General features: G+C 41.5%; 1 protein-coding gene across 1 annotated transcript in view; it reads left to right on the top strand.

The window, feature by feature from the left end:
- Positions 1-23,493, top strand: part of UBE3D (ubiquitin protein ligase E3D) — a 160,160-nt gene that overhangs the window by 5,706 nt on the left and 130,961 nt on the right. The window contains exons 2-4 of the mRNA XM_055136148.1: positions 3,776-3,972; positions 6,663-6,753; positions 19,111-19,342. Coding sequence (XP_054992123.1) covers positions 3,776-3,972; positions 6,663-6,753; positions 19,111-19,342 — 520 coding nt within the window. The remainder of the gene's footprint in view (positions 1-3,775; positions 3,973-6,662; positions 6,754-19,110; positions 19,343-23,493) is intronic.

The raw sequence follows: 23,493 nt of genomic DNA, 5'->3' as shown, positions 1-23,493 counted from the left end.
GAGGGCAACTGAGGCTTAAGTGGAGAAAGCAGATGCCCGGGAATGAATAATATTCAAAGCCAATTAAATCCCAAGTTACAAAAGCATAATATTATCTTCTTATGTCTATACAAAAAAAGGACATTGCTTTAAAGTAAATTATGCAAAAGACATAAGGAGAGGAGAAAGGCAATATTATAAGTTCAGTGTCCTAGAAAGGTCTGACCTTACAAGTTAACAGAGTCAGATTAGGGGAAAAAGCTGATTAACTGTTTGGGGAAGACAGCATAGAGAAGTAGTTACAGATAAACAAAGAAATGGGAATGACTCGGGAGCACCTTGATGGGTGTGACCGGGATGAACCTAAGCTCTTTGTGGCAAGGGGGGAAAGAACAAAGCAATGTCATCCCACAGGGAGCTTGCCAGGCTCTGCCATGCGGGCAGGATACTCTCAGTACCTTGCCGAGTTCTCCTAGAGGGAGAACTAGACAATAAGAGAGCATGCGGCCGTAATATCTCAGATACTGTGTTTTCCAGGCTTCTACACTACTTACTTTTTCCTTGTAATGAGTGAATATTAATTGCAGAGTTCTTTTTAGCTATGCAAATATCCAGTTCCTTATCCAACTTTAAATACTTTTGGAGTGGGGGACATGGTGCTCAGGGCTTACTCTAGGCTCTATTCTCAAGGCTCAAGGGGATCAGACCTGGGATCAGCTGCATGAAAGGCAACTGTCCTAGGCCCTGTACTATGTATCCAGCCCCACCTCTTAGGACTTTTAGGAATTTATGCCTCCCTTGCTCTTTGCTTCTCATTGCTGCTGCTACTGCTGCTGCTGTCATTGCATTACATTTTGTCATTGCATCGACCAGGTTCTGAATTACATACTTGCCTGCAGTGCTCATGTATCTAGTTGTACTTGCTGGGGGTTGTTCATTTTGCTCATTCTGGTAAGGGTGGCCACAGTGCTTGCGCAAAGCTCCCCAGGGGTTGCGCTTTTGGCTGTGGAACGCCTACATTCCTGGGCATAGATCAGCCAGCCAGAACACACGTGCAGCGTCTTGGGTCTCTGGCAACAGAGCTGCTGCGAGGGTCCGTGCTCCGAGCCAGTGTGCAGTGGGCCTAGGGCTGGAACCCAAGGGCTTGACACTCACAGGGCAGGGGGTCTCCGTCAGAGAGGCATCTGCTCGGCCCTGGGGTGCGCATTTATTGACATGAGTCTGGCCCTCTTTCTCAGCACTTGCCCCCCCATATATGGTATCAAAGTGGCCAGCGGGAGGAGTCCCTTTGAGATGTTTTCTGTGTCTTGGACAGTGACCTGTCATCCTGGAATTTCTTCCTGATTTTCCCGGCAGCATGATGTTCCACTGACTGCTTTTTTTCTTTTTGGACCACACCTGGAGGTGCTCTGGGGTTACTCCTGGCCCTGCACTCAGGAATTACTGCTGGAGGTACTCGTGGGACCATATGGAATGTCAGGGATCAAGCTCAGGTTGGCTGTGTGCAAGACAAACATCCTACCTGCTCTACTATCTTTCCAGCTCCTTCTTTTCCAGGGTCCTCCCCTCATGGTGCTTCAGAAACCCACTCCCAGCTCAGGGACCACTGTGGCTTTACCTACTGGTGCTCAGGGACCAACGGGCTAGACATGTGGTGCCTTGGAGACCATGTAGGGTGCCATGTGTGATGCTGGGAACCGAACTCAGGACCTTACTCCTGCTAGGCTGAGCTGCAGTGCTTTGTGCCATTCCTGTGGCCACACGGGGTGTGTCCTTAGAGTAGGGGTCAACACACTCTGGCTCACAGGGTCAGATTGAACTTGAGGCTTCTTTTGGTACCACCTGAGAACAATGGATTAATTTTATAGACGTTTTCTGACACCTGCTTTAAAAAACCAACCTTCCTTCCTTCCTTCCTTCCTTCCTTCCTTCCTTCCTTCCTTCCTTCCTTCCTTCCTTCCTTCCTTCCTTCCTTCCTTCCTTCCTTTCTCTTTCTTTCTTTCTTTCTTTCTTTCTTTCTTTCTTTCTTTCTTTCTTTCTTTCTTTCTTTCTTTCTTTCTTTCTTTCTTTCTTTTCTTTCTTTCCTCTCTTCCTTTCCTCTCTTCCTCTCTTCCTTTCTTTCCTCTCTTCCCTCCCTTCCTCCCTTCCCTCCCTTCCTCCCTTCCTTTCTTTTCTTCTTTCTTTCTTTCTTTCTTTCTTTCTTTCTTTCTTTCTTTCTTTCTTTCTTTCTTTCTTTCTTTCTTTCTTTCTTTCTTTCTTTCTTTCTTTCTTTCTTTCTTTCTCTCTCTTTCTTTCTCTCTCTCTTTCTTTCTCTCTTTCTTTCTTTCTTTCTTTCTTTCTTTCTTTCTTTCTTTCTTTCTTTCTTTCTTTCTTTCTTTCTTTCTTTCTTTCTTTCTTTCACTTTTTTGGGTCACACCAAGTGTTCAGGGACTACTCCTGACAGTTCTCAGGGGACCATACCTAGTATCTGGAATCAAATCAGCCTTGGCCACAAGCAAGGCAAGTACCTTAATTTAGTACTGTCTCTGACAGTGAACCTTTAAACATTTTTTTTTTCTTGTCACAGGCAGTGGTGCTTAGGGCTTACTCCTGGCTTTGGGTTTAGGGAGAACTCCTGGTGGAATTCAAAAGCCCATATGGGCAGCTGGGGATTGAATGCAGGTCAGCTGTGCAAGCACCCTACCGACTGGACTATCTCTCCAGCCTAGAAATGTTATTTCTTTTATTTTTTTTCTTTTTGGGTCACACCCAGCAGTGCACAGGGGTTACTCCTGGCTCTGCACTCAGAAATTACTCCTGGCAGTGCTGGGGGACCACATGGGATGCTGGGAATCGAACCTGGGTCGGCCACGTGCAAGGCAAACGCCCTACCCGCTGTGCTATCGCTCCAGCCCCTAGAAATGTTATTTCTTAAGCAATGTTTTGTTTCTGTTTGAGGGCATCCAGCAGGACTTGATGGGGTTACTCCTGGGTCGGTGTTCAGGGGCCTGTGTTGGCAGACATGAGATTTGGGGCTGGACACTTTTTTTTTCCTTCAGTGTTGGGGATCATGCTCAGAGACCCAGACATGCAAGTTCTCTGCTGCTGCCCTACATTCCTGGCCCTCAGGACTATAAGCAATGGGAGAAAACGCACATTTAAAAATGCATCATTGGGCCATATGCTGCTGGAGCCCATGTGCTGCTTGTGCCCACATGGCCGAGCACTTGTGCCCGAGTACATATGTCACCTGCATCTCCCCTCTTGAGGTGTGTTCTTTCCTATCTAATGCTGGGATGTGTGTAGGGGCTCTTTCCGCCCTCCGAGAAGCCCATGTTCTCTCTTGTGCACCTTTCTCTCTCTCTCTCTCTCTCTCTCTCTCTCTCTCTCTCTCTCTCTCTCTCTCCCTTCTCACCTTCAAAAACTTCCAAATAAAATCTGTTTTATTTAAAAAAAAAAAAAAAGTATAATTGGTGCTGGGGCATTAGTACAATGGGTAGGATGTTTGCCTTGCATGTGGCCAACCCAGGTTTGATCCGGCATCCCATATGGTTGCGCGGCACTGCCAGGAGTAATTCCTGAGTGTAGAGCCAGGAATAAGTCCTGAACATCACCAGGTTTGGCCCCCAAAACAAACAAAAATTTACCATAAGGAAAAAGAAGTGTGACTTTATGATTCACCACTCTTTCCTGCAGGGGCCGTAGGGCACCCCTCCGGAGGAAGAAAAGAGAAATGCCGGGTTAATCTTCTTTCTTTCATCGTAGCGTTTTCGTGAGTGAGAAATAATTGCTTTCATGTTCTACTTTTCATTGCCAGAGAGCCAGAAACAGGGGGCACATGCATGGACATCTCTGTCACCCCGTCTTCAGTCCAGGTGAAAACGCCTGACGGCTGCACAGAGCTCCGGCTGCCAGCAGAGGTCAGGCTTGGCCCGTCATCCTGCCGAGGGCTGCAGTTTGTGCCCGGAGAGGGATTGCACCTGAGGCTGCAGGCTCAGGCTGAGATCAGCGCAAGTGAGTGGCCTTAGCGTTGTCTCTGCACTTACTTTCCCTGACAAATCAGAGAGGGACTTTTCCCAGGTGAAAGTAACTGGACGTCAGCAGCCCAGAAAAAGACTGGAGGGTCAGACGATCGAGGTTCTTCACCAGCTCTGCCAATTGTTAACAGGGTGCGGCAAACCATTTATTTTGAGGCTTGGTTTCTTTCCTATTGCTCTTTAAAAAAAACAAAGCCCCTTCTCCCCCCCCCCCTTTCCTTAATAGACTTGATTTTAAGTGTGTAACAAAAGTGAGCAAAGTAGTTGCAATTTGCCTTGTAGCCCCAGCCTTTTTAAAAAGAAAAATGTAATTATCCAGTGTGTTGGCTCATAGAGTTGCAGTGGGGGTTAACTCAGTTGACAGTTATGTATGAGCTGGCTCCTTTTAAAGCATTTCACAGAAATCCATTCGATCCACAAATATTAGCTATACTCTGTGGACCATGCACGAAGTGAGGTGCAGAGGTGAACCAGGAAGCTTGAGTCGAAGAGGTGGGAGTGAGACACACACACACACACACACACACACACACACACACACACACTCATTACTTTGTGCAGAGAACGGTGCCACGGGCAAAGAAAAGCAGTGGAATCAGGGCATAGGGCAGGGGCCCTCACTAGGGCCCCTGAAGGATGGTCAGAGAAAGCCACTCTGACGATGTGGCATGGGGGCTAAGACTAGCAGAGGCCCATGTATGCCTGGTCATAGGCAGAGAGTTCCAGGGAAGAAGTCCCGAGAAATCTGAGTCTTGTAAAGGCATCGGTGTCTTTTTAGCAGTCATGAAGAACAGTGACCACTGCAGGGATTTTGTGTCTTCTCTGGAAACTGGAGAAAGGCGGGCAGGAAAGCTACACTACCCTAGGGTCCTCAGGGTTGCTGCTCACTTTCTGCCATGGTGACTTTTCACAGTGAGCAAGTATGAAGACCCTCTAGGAATAGAATGTGTTTGCTGCAGTTCTGTATTTCATATGAATACAAATAGGAAAACAAATTACTTGAATCGTTTAAATCAGCAAGCTGGATTTATTTATTTTTTTTTTTAAAAAACTATTTTTAGCTGTAGGACAGAATTGTGGGTGCTGTTTTATGTTTCATCTGTGTAGATTTTCTGTTTCTTTACATTTTTAAAATGTTTTATTCATATAAGTAAATTTTCCAGATAGGAAAATACCTTAAAAGGCATGTTTGGTAGTGCATGAAAGAGTATGCAAAATAGATTTGCTACTTAATTGCTTTAGAGCATCCCCATGTTAAAGGTGGTGAATAGATATGTGCTGAAGAAGAATTGTCAGATGCATAAGAATATAAACTTGAATCAAAATGTACTATAGGAGATGAAATGAATTTTTAGTACCTATTTGCATTTCCGGCTTTTTAAAAGTTGACTTTTTATTTATTAAGAAAGGTTTTTTTAAGGTCTGTTGTAGGCATCGTTTTTCTGATCTGAATGTGACATGAATCATATCATCACTCTGGACATGGCACTAGCTACAGTAAAATCTCATGGGGCACAAGAATTAGATTTCTTCCTCTGGCAGTGCTCTCTCCCAGATGCGATTTGAACCAGTTACTGATTGGCCAGAAGAGGGCAGTGTTTTACTGAAAATTGGCTTGTTGGCTCCGAAAGGGGTATTTGAATGTCTTACCCAGTCTTTTCAAAATTAAAGTACACTACTAATTTCATCTTAGTGCTTTATGATTGGCAGGCATCCCTATAAATTTAATGGAAGAATTTTTAATTGTCAAAGCTTAAACTTTCTAGCTTCAGTTTCAGTCTTTTTATCCTTAAAAATGCACATAAGTTAGCTTAACCTAAACTCTATAAATTCTAATTGCTTTTTTTTTTACTGTGACCTCATTACTTTATATTTCATAGGCACATATTCTTTTTTTCTTGAGAGTTTCTTTTCTTCATTAATTAACTAACGGAATCTAAGGGATCATTTGGCCGTGTGCTTCATTTCCCATTTCTTAATGTAGGAAATAAACATGTTCCCACAGCTTTAATTAAAAAACAAACAAAAAAAAACCTGAGTTTTGTTTCTGGAAGATTAAGTCTTAAAAACTGTGTCTTTTTGAGGACTTGCCCAGTAAAAACCATTGTGATTCATTCTTATTTGTATACATGGATAATATGGCAGAGTGGATATAACCCATGTTAAAATCATATTAACCAACTTTGAAGAATGCTGTCTAGGGCCAGATCTATCTCAGTTATGGCAACTTGTCTGGCATGTGTGGGGCCTGGAGTTCAATCCCCAGTACCACACATGCATACACATTAAATTAAAAAAGCTCTATTTGTCATAGTTCCTGGTGAATGTAATATAACAAAGTGCTGTGTAGTTAGCTTGATAGGAAATAGCTCTTTTCCCTTCATTCTTAATGTTGGTGTTTATAAAGGGAAAGAAATAGCATTGCAGTGCATGGATAATCCAGAGTGATTACTGTCTCCGAGACCTTGGCGAAATCTGTTATTTAAACATATTTCACAGCATTTGCTTTCGGTGAGTCATCAGATGAAGCTAATTAAGTGTGTACTTCTAACTAGAGCATAAACAATATTTATTATTGGTAATATGTTATAGTTAATAAGCTCTTTAAGCAGACTTCTATATTTTTTTCCAAATATCTAAGATTGACTGTTCATTGGTTTCTTTTAGAACCGATTTCAGTGTTTAATCAAAACGTACAAGCCCAAGAATGTTGCACATTTTATTGCCAATCCTGTGGTGAAGTCATAATAAGGGACAGGTAAGGAGCCTATTTAATACTGATTCATTCGATGCCTAACAATGCTTTTTTTCTTTTCCTATCAGAATTTTTGGAAATAATTGCTAAGGAAGCAGTATATTGTCCATAAAATTGAGAGCTGTCTTACTGTCACTTTGCACTAAATCTACAATAAAACCCCCGGCAATCACAGAGTAGTTCGGTCTTCTCAAGGTGAAAAGGGGGGGTGGGGTGCTGTCAGGTGCTGACTTTGAGGGAGGAAGGGTTATCTCTGAGATGCGCTTATGCTGAGCACTGATACTCTTCTGAAGTGAGGCAGGCAGCCGAGGCACCTTTCAGCCATCAGTAAGTGACTTTGCTAAACAGGAGCCACTTAAGAGCGTATTTCTATGAATGTCTTCCTAAAGTCTGTTTCTTCCGATCCTGCCTATTAAAGCAGGGCATATCACAAATTCACCTCTGTTGATTAGGCCAACCTTGTAACCAGTTCTTGTGATAGGCTGTTGAGTTGAGAATTTTGCCTTGCTGTCTTCTTTGCAGTTCAACTCACATTTTTCTTTTTTTTGTTTGTTTCGGTGGTGCTAAGGGCTTACTCTTGGCTCTAAGCTTAGGGATCACTTCTGGTGGGCTCGGGAGACCATATGGGGTATCAGGGATCAACCCAGGTCAGCCAAAAGGCAGGCACCCTCTCCGATGTACTATTCCTCTGGCTCTGTCTCGTATTTCTTCCCCCTCAGAGCATCCTTACTTTCTGGGCACAAACCCTCCTTTCCCCCCCACACCCACTTTGAATTTTCAACTTCTCATCACTCAGAGGCTGGAATCAAAGAGCAAAACTTATTTTTGTTAAAGAGAATAGGGAAAGAATTGTGAGTTTCTGTATCAGATATGGGACAAGCGCGGGAGACTTGTCTGTGATTGAATCTCGTGTCTGACACCTGCTCCTCCTTCAGCTGTCCTTGCTCCTTTTTGTGATTGCCATCTGCATCCTCAAGGTAGGAAGCTGCACTTGTCACTTTGGGCTCCTTCTGGTTCCCTCCTCATGGTCACTCACTAGATAATTTTAGATATTTCATTTTCAGCATTTTTCACCTGCGTTCACTTTCCTCCATTCCTAGTGTCACTATCACAGTCAAGGCCACTGTCTTCTCATCTACTGTTGCCTGCTGCCAGCATTTCATCCTCTCTGCCTTCTTCCGGGCTCCCCCGATCAGATCCACCTGTCCTACTGAGTATGGTTCTCAAGTGCAGCTCGGGCCGCTCTTCAAACCCCTATGTCTCTGGGGATGCCCTTCACGCACTTTTAGTACTTTACAGTAGGTCGATACCAAGCCTACCTCTCTACCTTTCTCCCCTAAGGTGGTCGTTGTTGCTTAAAAAAAGAAAATTATTGGATCACAGTGATACATAGTTATAAAGTTCATGATTGGGTTTCAGTCATACAGTGTTCCAACACTCATCCCTTAACCAGTATACATTTCCAACCACCAATATCCCAGTTTCCCTCCCACCATCCCCAACCATGCACTTGCGCTCTCTCTCGTGCTCTCTCTCTCTCTCTCTCTCTCTCTCTCTCTCTCTCTCTCTCTCCCCCCCCCCCCTTCCCTCCCTCCTTTGGGGCATTGTGGTTTGCCACACAGGTACTGAAAGTGTATCCTTGTATCCCTTAACCACCTTTCAGCACTTCTCATCCAGGGTGATCACTTCCAACTCCCATTGCCAAGTTTCACCTCAGGTTTTACCTCTTCTCTCTAGACTTCTGCCTCCCCGACCAGACATCCCTCTGTTGTTTATCCACATTCTGTCCATAGCTCCAACAGTCAAACTCAGTCCCCCAGTCTCTTCAGACTTCTCCCTGCGGCCTACTGAAAGCTCTTTTTCTCCCCTGGGATGCGCCTCACAACCTATCTTGCTTTAGTTAGTTCCCACCTAAATGACAGTTGACAGGGCAGCTCTTGCTGGCAGCCTTGTCTGAAGCCTGAGTGGTTCACATGCTCCTTGGAGGCTTGTTTGTGTGTCTTCCTCGCTGCACAGTAGACAGTGTCCTTGGCACCGTATTCCTTATCCTTAGCTTTCAAGAGTCACCACCACAGTCCAGACTCTAGCTGACTGAACTCGTCCTCTCCATTGGTAAGCTCTCACCCCGAGCAGGGGACTCGACTCCCCCGCCTTCGTTTCCTTATGAAAAATGTGGAGAATCGCAGGAGCTATCTCAAAGGGTTGCTGGGAAGATCCCAGGAGTTTCAGTTGTACAGCAGAGCCTCACTCGATAAGCATTCGGGATGTGGTAGCTACAGGTGTCATTATTACTGGCAATGATCGTCACAATGTCATCATTGTCACAGCAGCAGTCCCAGTGCCTGAGGATTAGTGCCTTCCATGTAAATTCCTGGAGCTGAGTTGACTAAATGTCAGACTACTTACTTTGACCCCCCGTGAGCCTTTCTTCCATGCTCTCTGATCCTGACAGTGTCCCCGGTAGATGAGATTGTGGCAAGTCGCCAAGAGCAAGGCTTTTAACATTACCACTCATGGCCCCCTCCCCCCCTTTGTAAATTGAATCACTGTGAGATATACGTTATAAAGTATTTATAATTGGGTTTCAGTCATGACCTGTTTTTACCCAGGAAATTTTTTTCTGTCAGTCCTGGAATGCATACTTTATAGAAGTATGTACAACAAAAATTTACTACTAATAATAAGTCACAACGAAACTTATTTTGAAACCGGTTTTTAAAAAGTTATGTAACCCCCATTTGGGGTCCTGAACCACAATTAAAGATCATAGGCTGTTGAGGAAGGGCAGATGGAATTTTAAATGGACTATTTTCCCAGTGGTTGTCTTGGGTAAGAACGGAAAACTCTCTTTATTTCTTCCTTTTTAAAACTTTTTGGTTTTGGGTTCACACCAAACTCTGCTCAGGGATCACTCCTGGAGGTGCTCAGGACACCATATGCCATGTGCGGTGCTGGGAATCGAACCCTGCTTGACCGCACGAAGGCAAGCACCTTCCTTACTTTACTGGCTCTCTGACTCCAGGAAGGAGGTAGCACTGACCTGACAGAGGACAGCGTCCTTTCTTGGTTACCTCAGGGGACCAGTTTTAGCCCCAAAGGTCCTGAGAATCCCAGTTTGCACTGTAGTGTGAGCTAGATAGATTTCCCTCTCTGGACCGGTTTAGTTTGGCTACTTCTCCCAGGAAGTTTCTCTACAGCAGCGAGGTGGCCTGAGATCCACACACGGCTGGGAGTGTGTTTTTTTGTGTGGCTCAATGTTGCCTGGTGCTTCGTACAATAGCAGGCAGGTGTTCGTTTCGCTAGAAAAAGTGATGGCTGTGTAAAGTTGGTGTCTGTCTTTTCTGATTGGGGTCAACAGTGAGAAGGTCTTAGCGGCTTACGATGATGAGCATTTTGACTTTCCAGCCAGTAGGAGATTGGCTGGTGGTATAGAGGCAAGAGCGGACAGATGGGACCGAATTTTCTTCACCATTTCCTAGCCGAGGGAGCCTCATCAGTAGGATGTCAACTTTTGAAGTCGACTAGATAAGACTTTTTTTTTTCCAAACCCATCAAGAAAGTTGGAAGATATAATATACTTAAAAGGAAACAGCAAACTCTAATGGTTTTATAGATACCTGACGCCTCTTTTTCAGGCAGGTTTTATTAGCAAAACAGTAGATGATCTAGTTTACCTTTTGATTCAGGACTCTTTTTTTTTTAGGCTGTTTTTCTTTTCACGAACTGGATCGATAGATAGCACAGTGGGTAGGGTGTTTGCCTAGCACGAGGCCGACACAAGTTCGATTCCTCTGTCCCTCTTGGAGATCTCTTCAAGCTTCCGAGAGTATCCCACCCGCACAGCAGAGCCTGGCAAGCTACCATGTGGCACGTTCGATATGCCAAAAACAGTAACAACAAGTCTCACAATGGAGACGTTATTGGTGCCCGCTCGAGCAAATCGATGAGCAATGGGATGACAATGCTACAGTGCTTTCTTTCCACGTGAATAAGGAAGGCTTCCTGAAAACCTTTTGCTTCATTCCATGATATCGGGCCGGTTCTTGCCTCTTGAGCAACAAAGAATCATCCTTTGCAGACATTTCAGGGCTATGCTTGCTTTTCACTCTCCAGGCGGCATTCCTGGGACTGCTTTATTAAAGAAAAACTTGCTGCTTCGGATATCTGCATATGGATTGCACGCTGAGTATTCATATTAAGCCCAGTGGTCTGCTCATTTCTCTCTCAGCTGTCTGATTATTTTTTTCCCCAGTTGTCTGTTTTCTGTGAATTGGAGGGCATTTTTAATTTTGTATATGTACATATTTGGTTCCGGGGCCACACCCAGTGGTAATCAGGAGTCACTCTTAGTAAGCACAGAGAACCATCTGGGATGCTGAAGATTGAACTCAGGTTGCTGTGTGTAAGGCAGGCATCTGCAACCTATACTATCTTTCCAGCCCCTAGAAGGCATTTTGTGTGTGTGTGTGTGTGTGTGTGTGTGTGTGTGTGTGTGTGTGTGTGTGCTTGTTTTAGGAAATAAAGCAAATATCTAAAAAGAGGTCTGTGTTGGCCTGCATGTTGGTGCAGTGGGTAAGGCACTTGCTCTGCACATGGCCCACTCAAGATTTCTCCCTGACAAAACATGTGTTCCATGAAAACCATCAGGAGTGATCCCTGAGCACCACTGGGTGTGGCACAAAACCCAAACTCCTCCCCCCACCTCCCAACCCCAAAAGGTTAATGTATGCTACAATAAAAATTAATTAATGGAAAACTTTTTTTGTTTGGAAGATACCTTGGAGTATGTATATTGATTTTTCTTTGTTACATTTCTTTTATAGAAGCGGGAGCAGTGGGACTGAGCTAAAGTCGGCTTTATCAGGTAGTCGGAGTATTGGGGATAAATCACTGTAATGCTGTGGTTCTCGGTTTCTTCATTGTGAATTGAGAGTTGGATTAGGTAAACCTGTAAGAAACCTACCAGCACGAAAAATCTGTGACTCATCATCTCAGCAAGTTGTAACCTTTGACTCTGTGATTCATGAATATTTGACAGATAGAGAAGTACTGCTTGTTTGCTTATCCCTTTTGATTTGTTATTGAGCTCACACCAGGTGGTGCTTCAAGGTCCTCCCAGCTTGGTAGTTACTCCCAGTAGTGCTCCCTTTGTGCTTGTTCCTATCTCTTTTTTTCATAATGAATAGGGTTTTTGTACCACTGTTGCCCCATTGTTCATTGATTTGCTCGAGCAGGCACCAGTAACACCTCCATTGTGAGACTTGTTGTTACTGTTTTTGGCTTATTGAATATGCCAAAAGTAGCTTGCCAGGCTCTGCCATGCAGGCAGGATACTCTCAGTAGCTTGCCGGGCTCTCTGAGAGGGACGGAGGAATCAAACCTGGGTTGGCCATGTGGAAGGCAAATTGCCTACTTGCTGTGCTATCGCTCCAGCTCCTCTTGTCAAGTCACTGTCACTATCACTGTTATCCCATTGCTCATCGATTTGCTCCAGTGGGCACCAGTAACGTCTCCATTGTGAGACTTGTTGTTACTATTTTTGGCATATCGAATACACTACAGGTAGCTTGCCAGGCTCTGCTGTGCAGGCGGGATACTCTCGGTAGCTTGCCAGGTTCTCCGAGAGGGACGGAGAAATCTATCCCGGGTCGGCCACGTGCAAGGCAAATGTCCTACCCGCTGTGCTATCGCTCCAGCCCCTCTTGTCAAGTAAATTATAAAAATAAGGTACAAGGGCTATTTAACCTATTAAAACTCATTAGTGATTTTTAATACCTACTAGTGCCAGAAAGCACAAAATCTACAATTAGAGCAGTCTTTTTTTCCTTAATTTAGAATCTTATCTTCTTAGCCATTTACTTTTTTTAAAAAATTAATGTTTGTTTATTTACAGTAAAACTCTCCAATTTACATTTTTATCAGTTCAGCAGAATTCTTTAATTATCTGAACATTTGCTAACAGGCCCTGGTTTCAAACAACAATACTTACGCTGTGATTGTGAATATAGGTTAATGGGTTAGTACTGTTTTACTATCACTCCAGCCCCTCATATCTTAACATTCTTAATGCTCATGTATTTATAATCCAAATGTAGAAAAAAGTTATTACTGCCGTTAAGTATTGGTTTATTTTTATATTGGGGAGGGGGTATGGGCCACACAGGGCCATGCTCAGGACTTACTCTTAGCTATATACACAAATATTCTTTCTGATGGGGCCCAGGGACCACATGGGGTGCTGGGAATCAAAGCCAGGTCGGCCACATGCAGAGCAAGTGCCTAACCCACTGTTCTATCTCAGTCTCTCTACTGGTTGATTTTTAAAGATAGAGGCATTTTATTTTATTTTATGTTTACATTTTAAATAAGAATTAGTAGCAATTATTAAAATTTTATATTTTCTAACAGAGTGGGAGACTAACACCCAAGAGTAATTGAGATAAGGACCAGGAGGTCTGCCCCACAGCTTGGAAACAGGCCTCACATGCTGGGAGAAAAGGCAGCTCAGATAGAGAAGGGAACACCAAGTAGAGGATGTTGGGAGGACCCATTCGGGTTGGAAGATGCGAGCTGAAAGTAGACTATAGACCGAATATGAAGGCCACTCAATACCTCTATTGCAAACTACAACACCCAAAAGGAGAGAGAACAAAAGGAAATACCCTGCCACAGAGGCAGGGTGGGGTGGTGGGGGGTGGGGTGGGGGTGGCAAGAGGGATACTGGGATCATTAGTGGAGGTGAATGGGCACTGGTGGAGGGATGGGTAAACGATCACTGTATGAGTGAAATGCAAACACAAAAGTTCATTTATTTGTAACTGTGTATCACAGCGATTCTCTAATAAAAAAATTTTAAAAAAAGAAAATTTTATATTTTCTTCAAAAGCTTATTTTAAAGTGGACATAAAATTTTAATTTATTATAAATAAATATTGCTTATCATAGAACTTTCTACAGAAAGAATTCAAAATGTTTTTTATTCTGAGCTTCAACTGTTTTTTAGCTAAGACTACCTTGGGGGTAGGGGAAGAAAAAATGGTATCTAATTTATTTTGAATGCTCTCTGGCGAAGTAGATCGTATCCAAGTTTCAGAGTTTCCTATAGATAGACCTTCAGTGAAGCTATGATTAAAATACATCTTTTGTTCTTACAAGTTTCATATTTAAAGGAATAATTTTTCTTGTAAAAACACTTCCATCTTTGAGTGACTTGTGGATTAGATGCTTGCTTGCTTTCTTCTGGCACCTCATGTAAAGAAATTTAGTTTGAAATATATATTGAGCTCTTGTGGGCCAAATCTTCCATATCTTTATAAATCTTTACACAGTTTCATTTCTGTACCCATATGTGAACGTTTGGCATTGCTGTCTTTTGCAGTATGTTGAAGACCCCTTCCCTCTTGGCACTATCTGTGAAATGTCAGGAGACAGAGGACATTAAAGATGAGGGTTGTTCACGAGAGAGCCGTAGTATCCCCAGCATAGCATGGCCTTCTGAGCACTACCTGGTGTGTCCCCAAAACAGAAATGCTGGGCTGACTTCATTTTTCCTAACAGCTTTGTAGTGTTCCCTGTGTATATATACCTTAGTTTCTTCAGCCACTCATTTGTTCTTGACCACTTGGGTTATCTCCAGATTCTGGCTGTTGTGAATAATGCAGTGAAGATGGGAGTGCATTGCTTATACACAGATGGACGTGAGAGTATCGTGCTGAGTGCAGTAATCAGAAGGAGAGGGACAAGCATAGAATGATTGCATCCATTTGCGGGATATACATATATATTTATATATATATTTATATATATAGTATTATTCACATCCTACACATATATAGAGTATGTGAATAATACCCAAGGACAATAGAAATAAAGGCCATGAGACTTGGTCTATGGTAAGAAGCTTGCCACCAAGGAGGGAGAGAGTGCAGTTAGGACAGAAAAGGGACCACTATGACAATGATAGTTGGAAACAATCACTCTGGAGACAAACTGGTGCTAAAAGGAGATAAAGGGATACACATGATACACTTTCAGTATTGCAAACCACTGTGCCTGAAAGGAAAATGAGAGGGGAGGGGGAGGGAAAGGGAGGGGCGGAAGGAAGGAGGGATGGAGGGAGGGAGAGTGAGAGAGAAGAAAAGTACCTGCCATAGAGGCAGGCTGTGGGGGCAGGGCATGGGTGGGGATGGAAACTGGGGTTGTTGGTGGCAGGAAATATGCACTGGTGAATGGATGGGTGTTGGACATCATAGGACTAAAACTCAATCATGAACATTTTGTAACCATATCTTCATTGTCACTGTCATCCTGTTGCTCATCAGTTTGTTTGAGCGGGCACCAGTAACGTCTCTCATTGTGAGACTTATTGTTACTGTTTTTGGCATATCCAATACTGGATATTGGCATACACAGCCCTACTGCTGTGCTATCACTCCAGCCAAACCATATCTTAGGTATAAAAAATTAATTGCACTGTAGCACTGTTGTCCTGTTATCCTGTTTATCGATTTGCTGGAGCGGGCACCAGTACCGTCTCCATTGTGAGACTTATTGTTACTGTTTTTGGAATATCCAATACACCACGGGTAGCTTCCCAGGCTCTGCCATGCAGGTGAGATACTCTCAGTAGCTTGCCGGGCTCTCCGAGAGGGACAGAGGAATCGAACCTGGGTCCGCCATGTGCAAGGCAAACGCCCTACCGGCTGTGCTATTGCTCCAGCCCTGAAAAAATAATTAATAACATATGCAAAAATATAATAGGGACTGGAGAGAGCTCAAGGAGTATGCTTCACATGTAGGAGACCCAGGTTTGATTCCGGACACTGCATTGTCTCCCAAGCACTGCCAAATGTGGCCTTACCACCCCCACATCCCCCCACTCCAAATGTAAATCTAGGAACCTGTGACTGTCTGACTTGCACTCCAAATACTCAGTTTTCTTATTTGCCTTCTTCCCCTTCTTAGTAAAGTATTAAATCTGACCCATCATTTCTCTGCTTAAATATTCTAGAATGGTTTCCTCACATCCTAGTCCTTTTGGTTGATAGGTGCCCCATAGTGTCCCACTGTCTCACTTTCTCAGTCTTCTTTTTCTTGTGTTAGGCCTAGGGAAAGTGTTGTTCTGAGGTCAAGAAGATTCTGGCTCCATCTGTCAACTCTGGCTTGGTGAACTTATACAAATGAACATTTTGGAGCCTCCTGTTTTCTTTTTCTTTTTCTTTTCTTTTCTTTTTTCACGTTTCCTCTTTTTCTCAGAAAAGAGATTCTGGAGAAGACAGCCAGCAGCTAGTGAAGTCAGGTAATTTCAGATTTTTTGTTGTTGTTTTGCAGAGGGAGGGGATGGGCTCTCTCCAGTGCTGCTGGAGGTTGTTCCGTGGGCCTTCTGCATGCAGAGTAGACATGAACTGCTTTCCTTTGTGCCATCTCCTCAGCCCCGAATTTTGGTTTATTTTTGTTTCTTTGGTGCCAGGGCTGGAACCCAAGGCCTCATGTTTGTAAAAGACGTGCCTTATAAATGAGCTACACCCTGGCTTCTCTAAGCTTCCTTTTCTTGACTCTAATAGGGGAACAGTAAATATTATTTCAAGGAACATAAAATCGATAAGATCCATGTCGTGCCCTCTAAAGTACTTCCTAAGTTTAACTGAACGTGCAGACTCTGAGAATATGACCCTGAGAAGCTGGACATCCTCTGTGTTCAGTAGTTTTAAAACAATTTTTCAGTGTTTTGCAAGAATGTCTCACAAGGGGCTGTTTCAGAAAGTCCTTAGCATAGCATCCTCATCAGATATTTACAGTTCATTTATACTTTCTTGTCTAGAGACAATTTACCAATCAGGATCATCTTTACCAGGAGCAGTGTTGCCTAGCAATATAATTAATGCTACTATCTACCTAGTTTCCAGGGCAACAGAGCAAGGTGGTTAAAGCAAAGGTCAGATTATCAAAGCAATATGGAAAAATGTTTGTTAACTCTTTCATTCTAGTATGCGACAGGCCCACTTAGGGACCTCACATAGTTCAAAATGTACAATTCATGGATTCTGTCAGTGAACTCTAGATGGAGCATACAGAAATGGCTCCCGAGCACTGAGCCTGGACTCACCCAGGAGCCCAGTCGGGTGTGACCTAAAAAACAAAAACGATGCATTCACATTTGAAATATTTTAATTTAAAACATATAAATAAAATTACTAGTGTTTTATTATGGGACAGACCACGGCTGTGTAGTTTTTTTCATTTAAACCATTTTATTTATTTATTTATTTATTTTTTAAAAATCAGGGATGCTGTCTTATTTATTTATTTATTTATTTTGCTTTTTGGGTCACACCCAGCGATGCTCAGGGATTACTCCTGGCTTTGCACTCAGGAGTTACTCCTGGCGGTGCTTGAGGGACCATATGGGATGCCGGGGATCGAACCCAGGTCGCCCACGTGCAAGGCAAACGCCCTAGCCGCTGTGCTATTGCTCCGGCCCCTCATTTAAACCATTTTAAATCCATCTGCTACAGTTTCTGTAGTTTCAGTTTCTCGGAAATGTAGTGAGAAGTTAGACACTTCTGAAGAAATAGGATCAAAAGTTCTTCTAGATTTTTTTTTTCTCCTTCCTAGTAGGGTACAGTTAATTATGTATACCACACTAAAATTGCTAGAATTGTGGTTTTTTTCTCAAACTACTAGCTTTTACCAGATTTAAAATTCTTCATCTTTAGACGAATGGCAGCTTATATTGCGTTGGTTTACATAGGCAATACATGTAATTGTTTGCTTGTCTGTTTGTTCTTAGTTTGGGGGCTGTACCCGGTGGTGCTCTGGGCTACTTTAGATGCTGAGCTCAGGGATCACTCCTGACAGGGCTCAGGGGGCCATATGAGGTTGTGGGTATTGAACTTGGGTTAACCGTGGACAAGTCAACCACCTTACCCTATTGTACTGTCCTAGCAAGTTCATACACACACTTGAAAATACAATGAACTAAACAAGTACTATTTGTCTAACTTCTGTGAATCTATATTTATTTAGAATTGTCTATTTTAAAGTAATGGAAGAAAGTATAGAAGAAACGGTTAGTTGGTTAGAAAATTGAAGTTACAGCAACCAAATTAAAAGTCAATGGCTGAAAAAAAAACCCACTGATCATGAATAATAGACAGGGCTAAGATTTTAAATTTAGAAGTGTACTTTCACAAACGTACTGTCACAGCTGGAAAATAGTAATTATTCATAATCACAGGGGAAGCCCAAATAGCAACAAATAGGGAGGTAAGTTCAATCTCACTAGTAACTAAAGAATTTCAGAGCAAAGCAGTATTGCAAACATTTTTCAGCCATTACATGGAAAACGTGTTCATCTTTGCAGAAGGTAAGTTAAAAGATGATGGATGGGTACAGTCTTTATGGAAAGCAGTTTTTCCAGAAAGCAGTTGTTGATCTTTGACGTGTGCCTGTGTTCCAGAAGATGACTCACGGGACTGGAGCTCACGATTTGCTTGTAGGAGCCATGGATAACATTCCCCACAGCCTGTGGGACAGAGAGCACCATTGAGTACTTTCAGATCTCTTTAAATGCATATGCCATTTGTGCTAATATGTATATGTTTATACATTTTCCTCCAAGGAATCATTTGTGTGTCCAAAGTTTCTAATAGGGATGTTTTTCACAAGGTTATTGAAAACGAAATGCTTAAAACATTAATATCAGTCACGTGGAAGAATAATCTAAAAAGTTTTGCATAATGCGGCATTGAATGGAATCATTAAGAATCGGGACTGGGTTCTGAAAGGTCAAGCGATATGAATGACGCCTTTTCAATAAGAGCATTGCCTAGGCTGGAGCGATAGTATAGTCTTTGCTTTGCATGTAGCTGACCTTGGTTTGGTCTCCAGTACTACAGCTGGTCCCTGGAGCCCAGCCAGGAGTGATCCCTAAATGCAAAATCAGGAGTAAACCCTGAGCACTGTTGGGTGTGCCTCCAAAACAAACAAGCAAAAATCAGGATGCAACTAAATAAAATAGTTGGGTATAGTTGTGAGTGCATATTTTCTCTTCCCATACTTGATTTGTGTATGTGTACAGCTGTGTCTCTTGAAAAGATGGCAAGGAATAAACCATGTGAAGAGTATTTATAGTCCATTACTGTCCTTGGCTAATGGAAAATGGGTAACTTTTGTTTTCTTTATACCTCGATGCACTTTCAGAACTGCAGTGAGTATGTATTACTTTCGTAATGGAAAGAAAATTAACACTGCAAGTTAGGTCATTTATGAATTTCCTCTATGTTATACTCTTACTTAATTAAAAAGATGTTACCGTTCCATTTTGTTCTGTCAGAAATCACTTTTTTTTCTTTCTCCTAGGAAGCTCCTCAGGGTGCTCCCACTTCCTAGTGAGAACTGGGGAGCTCTGGTTGGAGAATGGTGTTGTCATCCTGACCCCTTTGCTAATAAGCCACTTCAGCCACAAGCTAACGACTGTTTCATTGGGGACTCCTTCTTCTTGGTGAATTTGAGAAGTGATTTGTGGCAGCCAAGGCCTGAATTAGCCACAGTGGAGACACACTCTCTTGCTGCTGAGGATCGTTTTAAGTTGGTAAAAAAATTTATTTTTCCAAGATAAAATCTGATTTAGAGGTTGGAGGAATTGGTTTCTCTAATAATCTTTTTTTTTTTCAATGCTAAGTATGCAGTGTGTTCTAAAGGCCCAAATCCATTAATTTTAACTGCTCCTATTCTCTCGTTCAGCTCTGTTGATACTGGAATAACATAGGGTCAAACCAAACAGCTCCAAGGGCTGGAGGAAGAAAGACAAAAGGACTTCATGCATAGAGTTGGGTGTCATTATTTTACAAACCAGAATGTCCCGTTTTCTTGGTTTTCGGACAGTATCCTATAATCCATGTACATTTATTCTTCAAATCTGATTTAAATTCACACTGTTCTTTTGCTCCAGGGTAATCTACTAGACATTAGACCTAGGTATTTTACTGTGTCTGCCCATGGACTAGACTTGTGCTGATGTTATAAAAGCAGACGCCATCAAGGAAAAAGAGGAAATGGAGGAGTCCAAGCATAGAAATAAAGCTTGTGCTGTAGGCTTTACGTTGATGCTTTGACAATGTGAGGTCAGGCGCCTCCTGCTATAAAAATTGCTCTAGGGAGAAGCCAATTTCCTCTCTCCACAGAGAACAAGTGCTTTACCTTTTTTTTAAAAAAAAGAAAATCGATGACATTGACTTGGTTCTTGTGAGAAATCATTACCCTGATGGCAACTCAATACAGATGTGATTTAAAAGTAAAGTAAATCATTACCAGAGAATCATATTAACATCTGATTATTGGTAAGAACAAAAGCGTTGCATGTTAAATTACACTTCGAATTCATTTAATTTTTGTAATGAGAACTGAACCACTTCTGGAAATTCACAGCAGTTGGGCAGCTCCTTAGGTTGTAAGGTATTCATAGAACAATTTTCTGTCTTAAATAAGATTAAAGTTTTTCCAATATCACTTATAATTTAAATTATTGAAGTCTTATCTTTGACCATAAATGCAAATCTCTTCCTAAGTATAGTTCATTTTAAATTATAGCACTTTCTTTCTGTCAGTTCTTATTTGTTTGTTTTGTTTTTTAGTTTGGGGTGGCCACATCTAGCAATGCTCAGGGATTACTTTGGATCTGCTCTCAGAAATCACCCCTGGTGGTACTCAGGGGACCATATGGTATTAACCCATGTTGACCGTATACAAGGCAAACTCCCCACTGTACTATTGCTCTGGCACCCAGTTTTCTGCTTTGCTTTTTAAGAGACAATGCTAAGTAGTTAATATAAAAGAATCTGTTATAATTGTATTTAAAGTGGTCAAATTTAAATTACTGTAACCTAAATGTATATACCAGCTCTTTACCATCTTATATGTGTTTTAACTTGCACTTTTTGTATAATTATGCCATTCATTTTTTCAATGTTTGGAAAGTGTGAGTGGGAGATGATTTGAGAAATTACATGAGAGAAATCATGATTTTCCCTCTTAATTGTCTGAAAACTATGCCTCTATGATGCCATTTTCCAGAATTTCTCTTAATTGTAAGCAACCATCTTATGAATTAAAAGAGAAACCTTCATATTTAGACTTTCTATTTAGATATTTTAGTTTTTGGTATCAAGGAGACTATGGAAAATTATTATCCTGATAAGCTGTTGTTTATAAGATTGTTTCCAAGTTAGCCTGGATGGAAGTTTCGATTTAATTGCATTTTCCAGCTGTTCAAAGAGTTTGCCTATGACCAAAATAGTAACCTAAATTTGGAGAGACTGCTTAAACAGTGCTCTCAAGGTTCCTGTGGGAACAAGTCTGCTATGCTATTGAAAACCTATTTCTCATATCACCAAGCTAGCCACATAGCACGGTTTTGAAATGTCACATGGTGACACAGTATCCTAATAGTATCTCTTGGGACACTTAAAAAAAAACATTTGGGGGGGTAGGATTTTATCAGGTGTCCTTAGAAACTGAGCAGCACACAAAAAACTAAGGACAGAAGGCTAACTTTTCTCAGCAGCAATGCCATCTCTCAGAATATTGATTTAATCAGTATACAACAGTGTTTCTTTGATGATTTTTCTGTAGAGTTCTCGCACTATTAGGCTTAACTTCACTGCACAACTTTATTTTTTACATCAAGAAAAGTGTGTTTCTCTTTAAACATGATGAAAACTTTTAATATTTTGATATGAAAGATCAGGGTTTTTATTTGTTTGGAGGGACTACACCCGGAGATGCTCAGGGCTGACTCCTGGCTCTGCACTCAGGAATCAGCGTGTACTTGCTGTACTATTACTCCAGCACCAGTAAAAGATCAGATTTTTAAAATAGCATGTTGCCCAACACTTTTTCCTTCTTTTAATACCTACTCTGAGTGTATAGTATGTGTGCCTCTGTTAATAAGGCACCATATATACCTTTTAATTCTAAAGATATCTACTGAAAATTTCCCATTATTGCACTGATTTATCTTGTGAGTTTTTTGTGTGCCTGCATAATGAAAAATCCATACCTTATAATAATGGAATGATATATGTGGCATCTTGATCTTTTATAAGATTTATAATCTAGATTTAAGAGTATAAGTTTATATACTATCCTATTTTTGAAAAAGCAAATGAAATTGAATTTTGATTATATTGTAGCTCTATAATCAATAAATTGTAGTGATTACAACATATGACTAAAAGCTTTATCACATTTTTTTCCCTTGGGTATTTGGCAGTATTTATTGATTTGGTAACAAATATTTATTTTTTCTGCCAAATCCATAAGGGTTTTAAAAAATTTTCTCAGAAAAATGTTGAAGTTTGTAAATTTGCACAAATATAAAAAGTGTGATCATGAGTATACCAATCATCTAATTAATGAAATAAACTTTGTCGCTATTTTAATATTTTGCTCAAGTATTTTAAAGCACATCCTACGGATTATGTCACGTTATCCTTATACATTACAACATGTAGATCCAAAAATAGTTTTTTTGTTTTGTTTTTGTACATAATCAGTGTTACCTTCACAACTGAAAATTTGACAACTGTTATTTGATACATCAGGCCACAGAATTTTTACTAGTTGTTTTAAATGTATCTTTTACATATTTGGTTGTAAATAAATGTCTTGAAAACATAAAATCTTTAAAAATTAGCCAGTAAAACCCCATTTTTCCTGCTTTAAATCAAAGCCAAAACCAAATGTGATATAAGAACAATTCTAAATGATTCCATAATAGAGCACCTGATGAAAGTCCTCTGTTTTTGAATGGGAAAGTCCTTTCTTCTCAGCATTGCTATATCAACACCATATATATTTATATATAGATATATATGTAATTTTTAACTAGGCCACACTCAGCAGTTCTCACAGCTGACTCCTGGCTCTGTGCTCAGAGATCATTCCTGACAAAGCCCCTTTGTCAGATGCACGCAAGGCAAGCCCCTATCTGTCGTAAGGACTCTCCAGCCCTCCTATATTCATTTTTTAATTAAGTATTTAGTTTTTTGTTAAGAGTTAATGAGAATATTTAATTTAATTTCTTCAAAATAGAATCCTTTAAAATGTTATCTGTAATACCTAATTTGGAAGCCAGTGGGTAAATTTTTCTATAGGAAAGTACTGCCAAAATATAAGACTATAATTGAGCATACCTAACTATGGAACTCCATTTTCCTGTAACCCTGCCTGGACCTGAACAAACTGGCACTTGTCTTGCTGTCTGCATCTGTGACTTTTGACTTTTCTTGATCTCTAAAGTAAGCTGGAGTGATAGCACAGTGGGTAGGGCATTTGCATTGCACGAGGTCGACCCGGGTTCGATTCTTCTGTCCCTCTCAGAGAGCCCGGCAAGCTAACAAGAATATATTGCCCGCACAGCAGAGCCTGGCAAGTTACCTGTGGCGTATTCGATATGCCAAAAACAGTAGCAACAAGTCTCACAATGGAGACTTTACTGGTGCCTGCTCAAGCAAATCGATGAATGGGAGGACAGTGCTACAGTGCTACAGTTAAAATCTAAGTGCAGACACAGCAATTTCAAATAAGTTTCTTAAAGAAGTACTTTCTTGTATATGTATATATTTTAAATGTGGGCCCTATAACCCATTTGATTAATTCCATGAACTGCTTTGGAAAATACGTGGCCTACTGCTTAGAAGTACAAGCTGTAATTTAGAAAGAACCTGGATTCAGCAATAAACT

Source organism: Sorex araneus, chromosome 4 (assembly GCF_027595985.1).
Source record: "Sorex araneus isolate mSorAra2 chromosome 4, mSorAra2.pri, whole genome shotgun sequence".
NCBI classification, from domain to species: Eukaryota; Metazoa; Chordata; class Mammalia; order Eulipotyphla; family Soricidae; genus Sorex; species Sorex araneus.
This window is presented reverse-complemented; position numbering and strand designations above follow the sequence as displayed.